Raw genomic sequence first — 16,454 nt, forward strand, 5'->3', positions numbered from 1 at the left:
GAAAATACAAGATAATACACATTTTAAAATTATTTATTTGTGTAGGGTAGGCAGTGTCTGTTGTCTACTCTCACAATTTACATCTCTACTTTAACCCTCCTGTCACCTTAACATACAGATCCAGATAGCTGACACTCTGGGGTTGGTTTCATAAAGCATCAAATGCCTTAAGTTTTAGATCTGGACACCATTTTCTTAACGAGGTCACCACCTACTACATCTCCATCACCACACCCTTAATCTCAAGAAACTCCTGAGCATAAAATTAAGCAACTGGCCTCCTGAGTATTCATTAACATCTAGGTTTAGGAAAATAAGGTATATTATTTTTTCAAATAAACAGGTCATGTTTGAATCATTATCATCTGAAATGGGCAAGGTAGTGGGAAAAAAAAATGGAAAGCTCTGGGCATATGAAAGTCACCAAATATGCTAAAACAGGGACATCCAAACAGGTGCTGGTTATGCATTAATAAGCAAATAACATCCCAGCATGGTAAGGGTCATGTATAAAAATGCTGGACAGGTCAGGCTGCCTACATTTTTGTTAACATGGCTGCTGGAAGAAACTACGTTGATGCTGAAAGAGGGATGATTGTTAGGGCTATTTGGCCATGTCACTTGAACTTATTGATGTTGCACAACCATTGGTGTATAAGGTGATGTCAGTATGGAACTCCAATGGAAAGACGTCATCAGCAATGTGTAACCACAGGTTGAAGGGCATTTTCCAGGATTGTGACGTCTATGCATTCATCTATGCTCATCACACCTGGCGCGGCATGTTTGCAAGTCTGGTGATGCACAGGCAATGGACTGCTGAGCAGTGGAGAAATGTAGTTTTTTTCAGATTAATCATCCTTTACCATGTTTTTGACAAACAGATGTGTGTACATGTGGTGCCGACCTAAATAACTCTACAGACCTAAGTGTTTGGTTCCAACAGTGAAAGGTTCTGGTGGTCCAGTAATGTTGTAGGGCACATTCTTCTGGTACGGTCTGGATACACTCATTCTCTTAGAATGCAAGGTCGACACCGATCTCCACCTAATGGTACTGGATGGATGAACATCACACTGATGTTATCACTACGTCACAGCCTTCTCAGTCACCAGATACAATTCCAATCGTGTTATGGGGTATTCTGGAAGGATGTCCACTTCCATTAATCAGGTGTGATTTGATTGTCTTTCTCAATGAAAAATGGTGCTGCATCCCTCCTTTAGACTTCTAGACACCTGCAGACTCTATTCTACTATTCCACAGTGCAACAAGGCTGTCTGTGTTGTCCAGTCGCCATATTAAGTGACTTTATATGACCGTTTCCATTGCTGTTTCCACTACCTGTACCTACACCTTAGATGTACAGTTAATATAGAGCTCAAGTATAGCTTGGTTATAATTTCTGTAAAACTGTAATGTGGTTCCTGCAGTCTTTTGTGCCTGTGGTCCCTACAAACACTAGTACAAACTTCCCCCTGTCAGCATTTGTCTTTTCAATCATGCACCCTCCTGTAGCAGCAGTGACAGTTAATAAGAAATGCACCTTAAATTGAATTGTGTTTCTAGAATCCAATTAAAGGGTTAAAAACAATATGTTAAAGGAAATTAAAGAAAACACTAAATATGTTTGCAAAAAATACCTGCATTACATAAAGCTAAAAACAAAACCATTTACATCAGGTGGAGATCTATTAATGAATTCAATGAACAAAAGCACATATAGTAGGCCAATTGAAAACAAATCACTGGGTATAAATTCATTTCTGATTACAATAAACTCAAACAAATATGCAAGTTTGCAGTTTGGCACTGTCTACAAACTTGGGAATATTCTTACAAAATAAATAACCGCTAGAAATGGAAGGAGAGGTAAGGGAAAAAAAAGAACCCATTACACAATGGATATAAAATTATAACTATATAATCACCCTCAAGAAACACTTAACATTTGCTGGAAACGTTAAAAATATATCAGCTTAAAACTTTCAGTGTCAATGCATAAATCACTTTAACTGGGGTACAATTTGTTCCAGATTTCAAACTTCAAAAATGAAAGTTTTTTCATTTCTTTAGAGAATTCAATGAATGTTGAGAGACAAAGGCGAGCTGCATGGCTTGTTGGAGTGAGTGCTGCATGCAGTATTAAAACTTACGTGGTCCTTCATAGTGTTAAAAGTAAGGTGAAAACAATATAGCCGATCAGAGTTCACTTGTATAGTTCTCAGTTACGTACACTTAACCATCTGCCTGCAGCATTTCCTCAATTTCCTTGTCCCAGGTTTCATCTCTGTTTTCAGATTCTGCCACTACTTCATATTCCTGAAGCTCCTGCTGGAGTTCTTTCTCCCAGTCTGCTGTCTCTTCTGCAGGAAGATGGAAACAACATTGAAACATTGAAAACTTCAAAAACTCCTCCACTACCAAAGGTAAACTAGAAGAAACGAGACTAGTAGCTATGTTTCGTACTTCAATGAGAGAGAAACTAAAGCCTGAAACACTTAAATAACAGAGTTTAGAAGGCAGGTTTCAACAGTTCTATATAAAGAGGATCAATCTGCTCTTCAAGCTAGATTCAACATATTTTCAGATTGAAATAAGATAAGAAAGGATTGGCTAGGAAGACAAGGCAGGCTGGGGGAGGCACAGTCAGTACTACTGTAGGTGCTGGGTATGGGCCTGCCTGTGACAGTACTCACCCTCTGGGCCAGAGACGTCTTCTTTCTTATCCAGTACCAGCTGCTCCATCTCCTTCCTCAGGTCTTCCTGGTTTATATCACATGAGTCAAAGGCATCACTGACAAACTCCGAGACTCCTGGACTTGTTGAGATCTCCTCCTCATCCTACAGCAAGAGAACATGGATGGTTTTTCTTGCCCTGACTGATTACTCACCACTACAGTAGAGTAGGTCTAATTCAGCTACAAAGCACCAATCCTCCAGTTTTAAATTCTCAAAATAATAAGTTCTTTAGAATAGCCAAGAATGATACAAGTCAACTGCACTTATATTAAAACCTCCATATAACTGAATGTTGACCAAAGAGAAAAGATAAGGCCTGAAAACAAGCACATTAAAGACCCCCCCCCCCCTTCTTCCAGATAAGAAAGTGAAGCACTTTCACAGACTGATGCCACATTTCACAGAAACAATTTAATCAGATAGTATTTCTACTAAATTTGTTTTGTCTCCCTTAAAATTCACCTCATCTTCTCAGGGCACACAATAAAATATTTCAGAGCTTTTAATCCTTACTCTCAATGGATTTCTAACACAATATGGCCGATAAAGTGATCTTATCTTATTTCTTTGGTGTAAAATACTTACTGAACTTCCAACAGTAGTTATAAGTAACTTCTACTTCATGAACTAAAATCGTGTTTCAAACAATTAATCTTTAAAATATATCCATTTATTAAAATATGGAAACTTTTCTAATCCATTTGATAATTAAATTCCTTTGACAGCAAATTGTTCTTTTATTATAAATGAAGAAGGGTTCTTCTAGTACCACTAAGTACAGTATTACGGTTTATTAAGTACTATTACTAATATAATAAATACTATTATACACTTTATTTTGCAAATGCAAAGCTTTGTATACACTACTATTTTTATGAAGATGGCAGTTCATCTTTCAGCAGTTGTTCTGTCCAGAGCCTAAGGCTGGAGCAACACTTTGAACAGAAGCAAAGACTCCTGCAACTGCAGCATGTCGAATCACACACCGAAGGCTTTGTTTCTTCATAACTTGTGTATTTCATTGATTCTTGTCACATCCAGGGATAAAGAGAACTAGAAGATAACTATACTTCCACACCACATACATTATCCTTTACCTCATTTGGCTTCGGTTTGCTGTTGATGGCAGTGGGTGGAGTTTTGGGTCTTATAATTTCTGAAAAGCAAAAAAAAACAGACTGTGTTTGATTGTCCTGAAGAGTTTTTCCGAGTGTCTGCTGAAAGAGCGGCTAAGCAAAGCCACAACTTGCCCAGCTGTACTTTTTTTCTTGTTTCTGCCTACTGTTGCAAATTGCATTATGGAACTAGAGAGGGGGACTACGATGACAATGAGGCATCCACTAGAGGTCGCAATGTAAAATATTGAAAAAGCTGTATTGTAATAGGTCACCTGATGTAATAAGAGCAGCTGATTGTATAATAAATATTAACTGCAATGTTGGGATGTGATCTGTACATCATGACTCTATCCTTCACTCTGGTCAGTCAGGGTATGCAGTAGTCAGTGTTGCGGATGGCCACTCTGTCAATAAATGTTGTGTAGAGCAGAGGCCTTATTTTGTTTAAGCACCTTGCATAATAAATCCAGGAACGACTCTTGGACCTTTTCTCTATTTCTGTGTTGAGTGGTTATGGCTAGTAGGCACATAAATCTACGCTACCACAATCCACATTTACAAAAAAGTCACACGTACAGTAACACGTTTTTCAAAGCCATCTTAAACCGTGAACAAAGTTGGAATTGAACATTTCAAAAGGTCTGATTAGCAAATTTCAGCGGGCTACAGAAGGCCATCTTCAGTAAACTCCAGCTGGTCACACTGGATGGACAGAGAGCAGCTCTATGTTTGCCTGCATAACTCTTCAGGAATTAACTACTAGAATCCAATACGAATGCCTTTTCAAATCAATTGCACGTATTAGGCCAGAAAACACAAGAGTATTAGAAAGCAATGTTTAAAACAAACAGTTCTAGAAATACAGCTTATTACTATGGGTGGTGAGTTTTTCTACCTTCTAAAAAACATTTACAGGTGGTGTTAGATATAAAAAACAGTATCTGAAGGTTTTCACGCCTATTTAAATCCTTCACAAAACCAGCTTAAAAACTTGACAACCGTTTTGCTCATTTGTATTCCTCTTTTAAGATTTCTCAACTGCTACCTCTGGCCTCTTCCAGCCCAATACGTGGCCCTACAGCAGCTGGCGAGCCTGATCACAGACGGGTACCTGTCAGGCGGCCGTCTTCAGGACTGACACTGCTCTTCTCCTCTTCCTTCCTGTCCGCAGCCTGCTGCTGTGCAGCCAGGGCAGTGAGCTGAGCCGACTGCTTTATCAGAGAGACACGGTAGAAATAATTCCTCCAGAAGACCTCCTCTTTTACGCTACAGGAGACAAGGAAAAACAATACAGAAATAAGCCCAAATATTCTAAGGTGAAACTAATATTTTTCACAGAACAGAGATGTAAATATTAAACAACAATAATTACAAGCACTACGTGTAAGGGTATTAAAATCAAAAGACATCCTAGACGCCGAGAGCAATGAATACTTTTAACTGGAGTTAAGACTCACCGACTGCTAAATACCGTTTAAAAAGGCAGCTGGAAAATACACAGCAAAAATGGAGCCCTCATTGTGCAGAAACACATGCAAATCAAACCATAAGAAGAACCCTCGAAAATGATCTGGCCAAAAGTAAAATGAGATTTGCTAATTGTGCACACGGATCTTCTGTCTATGAACAGGTTCATTTTGTACAGGCTAGCAAGATACAGGGCAGATGAGGAAAATATAGTATAAGAATGAACTAGTGCTCAAGTTACTAACCCTTGCACTGTAGATGATGATTAAGATCACAAACAAATGACATACATATGAGCTGTCTCAGGTAATAGGGACATTATCAGAACCAAACACTACCAGACCGTTTTTTTTTTACACAGATCAGTAGGGTTTGCTAAGTGTCATGGGTAGAAAGCCTATAATACGAGCCCACTTGGATAAGGAATAACTAGCCATAACAAAAAGGCTGAGAGGTCCCTAAGGGAAGTTAGACAAAGCTCTTGGAGTTTTAACACAAACGTTACTTGAAAAGGATGCTAAATTACTACAAAAGAGGAACATCTTTATTTCCACCAGCGAACAGCTGGTAAGTGAAATTTTCGGTCAGTAAAGGCATCTTGCTTACTGCTTAGGAACCAGGTCGAAACGCATCCTGTTGAGCAGCTCGTCCTCCTGGAGCATCACCAGCGCGATGGGGAACATCTGATTGAAGTCAAAGTGATACTGCACTCCTGCAGGAGGGTCTCGGAGAAAGTTTCTCCTGTCCTGAAACACAGAGGGAGCTAAACCTCAGTTTAGGGAACACACTTCTTCAGAAGGAAATGCTGTATTTTGCTTTGCTCTTCATAGAGGTAACGGGTACTTCCACAAACATCTATCCACTTTCTAACCACTTTTTCTACAGGACTACAGGGTCCTGGGGGAGACAGAGCCTATCCCAGTAAACAATGGGTACAAGCCAGGATACACCCTGGATGCCTAATATCCAAGTATCCAGGATGCCCATTTATTGCAGGGCACACACAGGGCACAAACAGAGACACACTCATGCCACATTTCCCAGAAAGCAATGAATCTACCAGCATGTCTCTGGGCTGTGGGATGAAATCAGAGCACCATGAGAAAAACACATGAGAAGACAGGGAAAACATACAAACTCCACGCAGACAGCACCCAGGAATTGAACCCAGGGCCCCAGTGCTGCCAGGTAAGAATGCTAACCACTGTGCCGGCCACTTCTACAAACATTTTAATTGCAAAATACAATTTCAAATTTGTTTACTGATTACAGTGTTTCTCAATCCATGCGTCTTGCCCATTTCTGTCTGTCTACTTTTGTAATGGCCTCATTAAAGAATAGCAAATGAAGGCTGAAAGTGGCTCAGCCAGCCCGAGCTGAAGTTAAACCTTATAACTCAGATGCCGCTGTTTGGAGCATGGGCTATAGCATTAGCCGGCGGTGACAGGCGTTTCCCCACAAACCACCAAAAACCAGCTGAGTATCCTCAGGGCCAACAGGGCTCTCGACCAATCCTCAGTGTCAGTTCTCCTGTGAGGCACTATAGTTCTGACAGATAGGCATGTCAGAGGTATGCAGGCACAGTTCACATTCTCCTTGGATAGTACAAGAGTGGCAATGGTAAGATGACTGGTCAGTGTCAATTCAAACTGCTGCATATAAAATAGAAAGTAGTGTGATTCCATTTTTTTAAAAAAGCTTAGAATAGACCTGGACTATTTCTCAGTTTGCTCAGTAAGTATATCATTCCCACTCTAGGAAAGGACAACAATCTTTTGTTCTGTACTCACTGCTGATAAAGCCAGAATCTGCTGTTGAATTGTTTCCTCTTCACTGTAACCGACCCAAGGAGGAACAGCAGTGTCTTCAAAAAGGATTGAAAACAGAGTAGAAAGTTAATAAGCTGCATTTTTTTAAAAGAAAATTGAATGATTACTCCTTGAAGTTCTAAAATGTCTTTTCACTCCGAAGCACAAGCATGCACAATTTTAACAGCACAGTTAAATTCTGTCTGGCAAAATAGAACATTTTGCCCTTTATGTACAGATGTATACAAAACTGCCACTCACCTGTCCTTTTTGCATTCTTTTCTTGTACAAACTTTTCTTGTTCTTTCTGAAAATCTCCTAATATCGTCTGAGGAAAAAAAAGAATCTTCTCTTACATCGTTATCTTGATTGTTTTTTTCCTGCAGGCAGCGTCATAGAGTTGGAATGATTACAGAATTAGATTAATGAATGAGGTGGGAGCACTGGAAGCAAAAATTTAAATATAACTATTTCCACATTTCTAGTTAATTAAGATGCATTGCTTGCACACATCAAGGAGTTGTTGGGAAGAATTCCACACTGATGTGAATTTCAGCAAAAAAAGACAAGCCTACATTATTTAATAAAAAGGCTGGGAGAGGCAAAACAAACTAATTAATTTTAACATGCATCACAGAAGAAGACGAAAATTAGAGAAAACAAAAACTTCTAATCTAAATGTAGTAAAGTAACAATATAAAGTTAAGAACTCCATGAAGAGGTTCTGAATGACCCACGTGCTGCCCTTCTTCCACAAGAACTGCAAGGGGGCAGAGAGTAGTTTGGAGATCAAATGTCGGAAGCTGGGCTCGGATTTTTACCAACTAAAAAAAAATCATTGAATTTGATTTTTAACTGGTAGTCTACATTTTAATTTAATTCATTCCTTACACTTTTAGAGGACTTTTCTGGACACTCGACTCAAAGCATTTTACAGATAATTGGGACTCTCTTCCACCAGCACCAATGTGTAGCTCCCACCTGGATGATGTGACGGCAGCTATCGGTGGAGAGGAGAACAGAGTGATAAAGCCAATTCAATTAATAGATGGGGATTATAAGGAAGCTGTGATTGGTAAAGGCCAATGGGAATTTTGGCCAGGACACCAGGGTAACACCCTTTTCGAGAAATACCCTGGGATTTTTAATAACCACAGAGAGTCAGGACCTCATCCAAAGGGCGGCGCCTTTTTACAGTATCGTATCTCCGTCGCTATACTGGGGCATTAGGACCCACTCAGGCCCCCTACTGGCCCCACTAACACCTCTTCCAGCAGCAGCCTTAGCTTTTCCCAGGAGGTCTCCCATCCAGGTACTGACCAGGCTCACGCCTGCTGAGCTTCAATGGGCTGCCAGCTCTGAGCTGCAGAGTGATACGGCTGTTGGCAGTTTTCACCACATGTGGCCAAGTGCCATGTTCAGACTATTCACAAGTGCCTCCTACATGGCAAACTGCCAGGTACAACACTGTCACATTGACAGGCAAAGCAAAAGTACTGACGTTTGAATAGGTGTAAGCAGCAGACAGAAGGACTACCTTATCAATAATGCCATCAATATTTCTGTCCTCCACGCTTTTTTTAATGGTCTGTGCAGTCTCCACTACTGACTCCGAGATCTTTTTTGTGGCAGTGCTAGCAAAATTGTACAGGTATCCTAAAAGAAACAAAAGACAAAGAAAACAGCCTCAGTGGTCCTTGTACATTTTCGAAATATTGTGTGCTACTCTGCTGATTGCTGGCAGCAGAAATGTCTGTATTCTTTAGGTTTATCTTCTCTGCCACAAATAATTATTCTTCATAAGAGAGCAGTTTTAACATGTGTTACCAGTTTTTAGTAAAATGCATGTGGGGCTGTACGCAGTCCCCCATACAATGAAAATCAACATAGCTGTATATTCCTATTTAGTATTCAACAGAGAATTATAAGGACACATTTTACACATACAGATGTATAACAGAATACAGACTGTCATTTTATTTCGGCACTTTTTAAGAAAAATAAACAAATCTCGCATGGTAATTAACTGTTTTATTATCATTCTGATGAACTGGCCAAAATGAATGACTTTGACTCGAATGTGTTTGTTGCCTAAGCGTTAGCGAGAGAGTTTCTGAGGTGATGAGGTGATTGAACCTGTTGAATTCAACTATGGTGAACACCGAGAAGAACACAGAAATACGTGCCCCGCTCATCAAGACAACAAAGCCTCTTCTGTGCACTCGGTATGTCAGTGGCTTCATTTTATTACCTAGAGCAGACTTGCCATCAGTTGAGCCTAGTCCTCTTCAGTGGTGTTTTTTGTAGACCTATCTAATAGATGTCAGAGAGTACGGGAAAGATGTGCATGATGACATGCTAAAAGTTGTGCACAAAAGACAATCTGATGAGGAAGTCCAAGAGCGATGGTCTGGGCAGGAGTGTATAGCTGCTACAGGACTCTACTTGTAGTGATGTTGATGTCAGTCTGATGTTATGGCGCCAAACCTTTCACGTTCTGAGACCTCATTTGCTTCCCTTCCTTTGAGCTCATTCTGAAATCATATCACTGCAGCAGGACATTATGCCTGACATAAGGCAACACTTTTCTTGGAAAAAAACAGAGTCTATCCCAGCAGAAAATGGGCACAGTGTAGGATACACCCTGGGTGGGATGCCAGTCCACCACAAGACACAAACAGAAAATCGCACTCTGAGACCAGGGCCCACTTAGCCAGAAGCTTATTAACTCACCAGTATGTCTTTGGATTGTGGGAGGAAACGGGAGCCAACAGAGAGAACTCGCTTGAACACGAGGAGAACATGCAAACTCCACCCAGATACTGCCCTGGGAATTGAACTCGGGGCCCCAGCGCTGAGAGGCAGCAGTGCTAACCACTGCACAGTGCCGGCTCTCTTTGATCGTTTTCCTACTTTTGCGGTTTGCGGTTTTGTTGCAGTTAAAACTGAGACATTCTCATTTCGACTTTCAGTGCGATAATCTCAATAGAACTAAACAATAATTGACAGGACCTTAAACAAATGCTATTTGTGTCGTGACAAAGAGCTAAAATAAACGAGCAATAAATCACACCGACCCCACTCCTGCCAACGAAACCCCGGACATGTAGGGAAGGAATGCGCTGTGTTTTCCGTGCGGGTGCTGTGATCTTACCGCTCAGCCCTCTGGCCTGCTGGATGAGCTCCTCCGCCGGGTCACTCTCCTGCTTCACACTCCTCTCCTGCTTGTTTACTTCACTTTCCCCCTCTTCGCTTTCCTTCCCCTCGCACCTCTCGGCATCTTTAGGAGTTTCCTCTGACTTCACACTGGCGGGATTCTCCAGACCTAACCACGACCCCCAGCCCTTGAACATTGTCGTTATTTTTTTAATGCCGTATATTACCGATAAATTAACACAGTATCGCCTCGCCGTGTTTACTCTGCTCGCGTCCAGTCCAGAACGTCACCAGGAAATGTATGACTGTTGACTTCCGCGTTGCAATGACGTCAGGGGTCAAACAATTTTGTCCCTTTAATCGCCCCTTAGACAAATTTCTCTACGAGTTTATATGACACAACCATATTCAAACCGATAGGAACTGTTTTTTTCAGGATTTCGATTTGTAAAAAAACACATTGAAAATTTAAAATACCACTCCCCATAGTTCAATATATCTTCAGAAAACACGGAACATCGCCAGTCACCTGTTGTTTAAAATGAAAAATTAATCTGCATGTTCCTTCTACTCCGTACTACTGCCCCGCAACCGACCAGAACTGTACCAGTACCAAAGCTACAATAGGTTTATTCCATGCTGAAAAGAGAAGAAAGAAAACACAACGTTTCTGCCCTGGAGTCTTCTTCAGGTGTGCGAAAGACAGGGCAGTAAGCAAAGGTAATGTAGCATAGGAGAACAAAAGCTGGGAGAACTACAGTACCAAAGCTGACAGCACATAGCTAAAACTATAATTTTAGCATTCAGAAATGAAAACATTTACATTTCTTTTAAACATGCTTTAAATGTTAAGAATATTTACCCATCTAATTGTTTACTACTGTAATATGCATTTCAATTCAAAATTCAACATACTTTACTCATCCCCAAGGGGGGCTATTTAAGGAGCAAGCCGTGCAACACACACACAAAACATTTTGAAGAAAGAAAAGTATACATAGTTAAAAACGGCAAACGGACCACAGAAGTGATTGAAAGTAACAGTGTATATATTTAGGAAGGTATTAGTACCTGCACATTTGTGTGTGGGGGTGCTGTTCAATAGACCTCATGTTGATAAGACTACTTTACAGCCATTGTTTGCAAGCCCATGAAAACGTCTTCCTGAAGGCAAAAGTTCAAAAGACTGTGAAAGATGTGAGATGGGTCTTCAGTGATGGCCCAGGCCTTCCTCAGGGTCTGCTGGGCATACCGCTGTCTTAAAGGCTCACCAGGGACTTTAGAGCTCAGGTTTACAACATTCTGAAAGTGTTTTTTCTCTTTGTGACTGAATGAAGTGAACCAACAGATAAAAGAAGTAGTTAAAATACTTCAGATTAAAGAGCTATAAAATGTTGAAAGAATTCCATTTTGGACTCCAAACAAAGTTTTCTCAGACCATATCAGCGCCGCTGGAACTTAATCACAATGACATCTGTGTTCTCAGTGAACTGTAGTTTATCATCAAACACAGTTCCCATATATTTGTACCAGCAGACCCACTATTGTGGATTGGTCATAGGTTTTTGGTTTCTCTAAATTGTCAGTGTGTTTGTCTGCGCCCCTATAATACCTAGCTAAATAAATAACTAAAGGACTTTATGATAATGAATGGATATATCATAAAAAAACAATATTTTCATCCTGATTTTCTCTTTTTTATGCATGTCAAAAAGGGTGTTACAGTGGCTCTGTGGCTAAGGATCTGTGCCTGTGGCTGTGGCTGGAAGTTTGCTGGTTCATATCCTGCAGCTGGCAGAGGAATCCTACTCAATTTGGCCCTTGAGCAAGGGCCTTAACTCCAACTGCTCCAGGGGTGCTGTATAAATGCCTGACCCTGTGCTCTGACCCCAAGCTTCTCTCCCTGTCTGTGTGTCTCATAGAGAGCAAGTTGGGGTATGTGAAAAAGACACTCCTCATACAAGAAATTGTACATGGCCAATAAAGTAATCTAAAATATTTCAACACAGGTGTGGAGACTATAGTTTTGTAATGATATCTGTCTGCCTTTTTTTTGGTAATATACAATGAAGGAAAATAAAAAAATAGATGTGTGTTGATATTATTGGATATGAAGATACAGATTTGAAGGAAAACTACTGTCGACGATACTCTTTGCGTGATAGTCGTCGTCTAATGCGGTTGTGACAGATAAGCAGGGCTGAGCCTTGTCTCCATGGAAACCGGGAATGTATACATGATGGTGCTTGGTTTGACCCGGAAGTAGCTGTTACTTAGTAACACTGGTGGTGGAGGATAAGGGCAATAGAAGCTGAATTCGGATTCAGCTTCGGGAATCCCTTTGTTTCTAGAAGGACTCTCATTTAAGTCGCAGTTGCATTTTATTTGACCTATTTTAATTCTTAACGAATCATTAATTATTCTTGAAAACATTTGTTAAGCGTCATGTTAGTAATAGAAAATATATACTAGCAACTCACAAGGCTTGAGCACATTAGTGCACGTAAGACCTTAAGTGCTCAAGGAGGCATTTTTAACACAGTTCAAACAGTTTCTATTTCGAGAGTTAATAGCCAGTCACGTTTAAAACGATTACCCCACTTAAGATATTTCCATGTCACGTCTATTTCACAATTACAAATTATTTGTTCTAAACGCACAACCTTCTGTGTTTCTATAACCTACGTGGATAATCTGGCCGGATTTAGCATTATTGTCTTTACCTCAGGTCAGCGGGATGGGAAGGACCGTACAATAGTGTCACTTTAGTATTAAATTCATTGGTATATTTATTGTGTGAAGCAATTACTCGCTTCTTTATCTTATCTGTTATGTACCGGGGCTGTTAACACATAATGGCCGCGCTTGTTCTGATGGGTAGAGCAGGTCCCCACTGATGTGTACGTAATGTATAGCGCTTTTCTGGGAAACTTTGAGAAAACGAATTAGGTTTAGTGGAATGTGTTTCAGTTACTCATTAGAAATGAGCTTATTTGTAGGGAAACGATCTTCGAATTTATTTTTTGAAAGCTTTCTCGCAATTCCTTGTCACCACTCATCATTTCTTTTTCCAACTCCGGAGTAGGTTGGTCTTCCAGCAGTACCGGCACGGCGAAGCGCGGCCGCTGGAGGGCGCGCCGCGCCCTGTGCGCAGGTACTTCATGCCGCGCCTCTGCTGGCCGGACCAGGTAGCTGCTGCCTGTGCAGTCCGCCGGCAGACTTGTGGAACCAGTCCTCTGCTTTTGCTCCGCTCCGTTGGTCACTTTATTATTATTATTTTTTTGTCAGCCGGGAGGGGAGAAAAATGGAGAAGGTAGAAAACAACACATAATTTCGCCTTTGAGGGATTGCGGAGCTCACCTTGGGGAGGGGAGAGAGGATTAGAAGCAAGGGAGCCGGTGAGGCGAGACCGAAGCGATCCTGCGGGAAGCGTGCTGAAGAAATGCCATTCCGCCTGTTGATACAAAAGGCAGATGAAAGCGGAGCTGGCTTGTGGTGTTGGAAAGCTCTCTAGTTCGCGTCGGTTTCGATGACTGGCCGAAAGAGAGCCGGGACCGTCTCATTTCCCCCAAGCGAAGGGCGAGACTTTTGTGTTTTTGTTGGCTGGATCTCGGGATATTTCAGGTGAAGCTCAAGTCAATAATTCGCAGCTCCTGGGAACCATTGTTACCGTATTTAACCACAGAGGATAAATCTTTCAAGAAAGAGAAGACAGCGATTCCTTTCCCTCGATTCAGGTGAAAGTCTTTTTTTTTTAATTTTGGCGACAGATGTCGCTTGGAAGTGTTTGAATCCGTGGGATAGACCCGGAGGGGCAGGATTTGTTGGCTGAAGTGGGGGAGATTACCGAGGGGACAACTGCACCAGCCTCCCAACATGCTGCTGCTTTGTAATCTTTTATTTTAAGAGCCTTAAGTGTCTGGGCTGTGGACAGGTGTTAGCACAGTTCTGGTCGGACGCAGATCGTTTTAAGAAGGGCTTGCCGTCCTCTTTGTGTGGTCCAGGAGAGGGACCGGGACCGCCGGACCAACGGCGTCGGATTTGCGGATTGATCGACTTTTTTTTTTGTTGGGTTTTTTTTTTGTCTTCTGTCAGATGAATTGTGCCTTGTGAAAACGAGGTGCGCTCATTTCCCCCCCACGCCGACCGGCCGATCGACTGGGATCTCCCCCCTCCCCCGAGAAGCATGGACGCGCTAGATCCCAGGAGCGACCCGCGGCTAACGGGGAAGGATCACAGAGCGGCGCCGGGCATTTTCCACCAGGACGCGGAGATCGTGGGGGCGGCGGAGCCGAGGGACGGCGATGGCGAAGCAGTCAGGCTGGTGAAGGCTCTCCTGACAGGCGGGGCGCCATGGGGATTTACTCTGAAGGGGGGTCGGGAGCACCAGGAGCCGCTGCTGATCACGAAGGTGAGGTGGGCTGCAGCAGACCGCGACTAAGCATCTGAACCGCGTATAGCCCGGGCGGCGTGGGGCGTGATGGCGTGCCCCGACACCGCTCCGTGTGGCCCTGCTGTCAACAGGGCGTCCCTGCCTCCCTTGATCTGACGGTGACATCATCACCACCACAGGTGGGGATGGATGTACGTGTCCCCTCTGTCCGGGTGTCGTTCGCTTCACGGGTCTTGACGAAATCGGGGGACTTGGTATGTCCCCCAACTCTTTGGCCGACCGCTGTAGATTTACTTCGTGGACACCAAAAAACAAATTGAAAATGAGTAATTTTACTTCGCACCTCACAGCCGAGTTGTGAATATTCACCATTTCCGCGTCGATGACTAAACGTTTTAATACCAGGGAAGTCGCCGCCGGTCACCCTCTTCGTTATATGTCTTTCACAAGACCAGAATAGTGATGTTTTCACAGCTAAAATGAACAAGGATATTAACAGTTTAATGTTCAGTTTGAAAATGTTAGTAGTTTAATGAAGACCCACGTATTTTTATAGTTCTTTGTAACTAGCGCTGTATAAAGGTCACAGTACTGTACTCTCTGCAGTGTAGGTTTTTTAGAGGATCAAGTAATAGGTTTATTCCATGCTGAAAAAAGAAAACGCAACGTTTCGGCTGTGGAGCCTTCAGGGAGTTGAGAATGTTTCCCATTGTGAACTTACTGGTATCTTTAAACCTGCTTCAATGTGATGCAGAATTTCCAGTACAGTTAAAATCAGGTTCAGGTGAAAGATGGTACTCTTAATTTACACTTTGCTTGTGTCTTCTCACATGGTGCTTCGCATGAAAGCTGGGGGGAAAGAGTGCTGTGCAGTATTTGGAGGGAAGACCTGATATCATTAGATAGCTCTGTACTGCTCTCTGCATAACGGATGTTTGAGGCATGCTTAACTCATATTCCAAGACCAGTCAGAGAACAAATTTGTGTTTAATATTTAGCTGTCAGTAGAAGTACTTGAAGGATATTCGATTATTTGTTTCTCTTTCTGCTTAGCAAATGGAAGTACTGTACTACTAAAACTGCTTCAGCATCAAAGTAGTGATATTCACACAATCCTGCCTCTGCCACTCTGCTCTAAGTGAGGTGGGACATTATTATAATGCCAATTGATAACTGGACAACTCCAATAACGCACAATAACGTGCACATGCCTCTATAAAAGCTGGTCAGTCAAACCCATGGTGTGTGGTGAGGACATCTTAAATATTATCCAGCCAGCCGGTTAGAGCCCATTCCTTGGGGTCTTTCCAGAAACAGCTGGTTCTCAGATGGATCAGTTCCCCATCCAGGCACGACGAAAGGACTTGCTTACACTTTAAATTGGGAGTTCCCTTAGGTCCCCTGTCCACCATTATAGAAATATTGTGCTGATGTCTGCTCCACAGCTTCTCTTCAAAGGGAAACCGTCTTGCACCAGATCAACATTGGTACGTTCGGCAGCCACTGATTTTGCTGTTGTTAACAGTATAAATCAAGTCGGGAGTGCCGATGCAGTGGTTCTGCTTATCAAGAGCTGGATGATTGTTATGGGTTCTTGGTTTTGAAGTGTCAGGGAGGGCTGATTTGTACCTTGACTGCAGTGGCTATCCTAGCTTATATTTGATATGTTCAGGCACATTAAGCTTCATGTTCATTTTTGATAAAGCCACTCCCCTAAGATGTGTCCTTGTGCATGGAACGAGAGGGTTAAAAATATATCTCTTGCCTGGG

General features: G+C 42.1%; 2 protein-coding genes and 1 long non-coding RNA gene across 14 annotated transcripts in view; 2 read left to right on the top strand and 1 right to left on the bottom strand.

Annotated features, from left to right (window-relative positions):
• The window catches only part of syap1 (synapse associated protein 1), a 13,880-nt gene extending 3,275 nt beyond the window's left edge, over positions 1-10,605 (bottom strand). For 5 of the 6 annotated variants that reach the window (XR_015925420.1, XR_015925418.1, XM_088599968.1 and 2 more), the window contains exons 1-9: positions 10,290-10,605; positions 8,673-8,791; positions 7,397-7,463; positions 7,118-7,191; positions 5,934-6,073; positions 4,972-5,126; positions 3,840-3,898; positions 2,700-2,844; positions 2,237-2,366 (exon numbers count right to left, since the gene is read on the bottom strand). Coding sequence is in view for 4 of the 6 variants with exons in the window: in XM_088599968.1 (XP_088456094.1) it covers positions 2,239-2,366; positions 2,700-2,844; positions 3,840-3,898; positions 4,972-5,126; positions 5,934-6,073; positions 7,118-7,191; positions 7,397-7,463; positions 8,673-8,791; positions 10,290-10,488 (1,086 nt within the window). In the remaining 2 variants the exon portion in view is untranslated. Of the gene's footprint in view, positions 1-17; positions 2,367-2,699; positions 2,845-3,839; positions 3,899-4,971; positions 5,127-5,933; positions 6,074-7,117; positions 7,192-7,396; positions 7,464-8,672; positions 8,792-10,289 lie in introns of those variants that run through there. The other variant, XM_088599942.1, reaches the window with a different exon arrangement.
• Positions 10,606-10,681: 76 nt separating this feature from the next.
• Positions 10,682-12,295, top strand: LOC148675998 (uncharacterized). Its single transcript, XR_015925426.1, has 2 exons — positions 10,682-11,011; positions 12,007-12,295. It is a non-coding gene; the product is annotated as an uncharacterized LOC148675998 (long non-coding RNA).
• Positions 12,296-13,370: 1,075 nt separating this feature from the next.
• shroom2a (shroom family member 2a) overlaps positions 13,371-16,454 on the top strand; it is an 83,863-nt gene continuing 80,779 nt past the window's right edge. For 2 of the 7 annotated variants that reach the window (XM_088599744.1, XM_088599766.1), the window contains exon 1: positions 13,372-14,702. In XM_088599744.1, the coding sequence (XP_088455870.1) occupies positions 14,478-14,702 (225 nt within the window). In that variant the 5' untranslated portion in view covers positions 13,372-14,477. Of the gene's footprint in view, positions 14,703-16,454 lie in introns of all 7 variants that reach the window. The other 5 variants (XM_088599776.1, XM_088599783.1, XM_088599749.1 and 2 more) reach the window with 4 other exon arrangements.

The sequence above is a fragment of the Lepisosteus platostomus genome, chromosome 2, assembly GCF_059453375.1.
Source record: "Lepisosteus platostomus isolate fLepPlt1 chromosome 2, fLepPlt1.hap1, whole genome shotgun sequence".
In the NCBI taxonomy this organism is placed as follows: domain Eukaryota; kingdom Metazoa; phylum Chordata; class Actinopteri; order Semionotiformes; family Lepisosteidae; genus Lepisosteus; species Lepisosteus platostomus.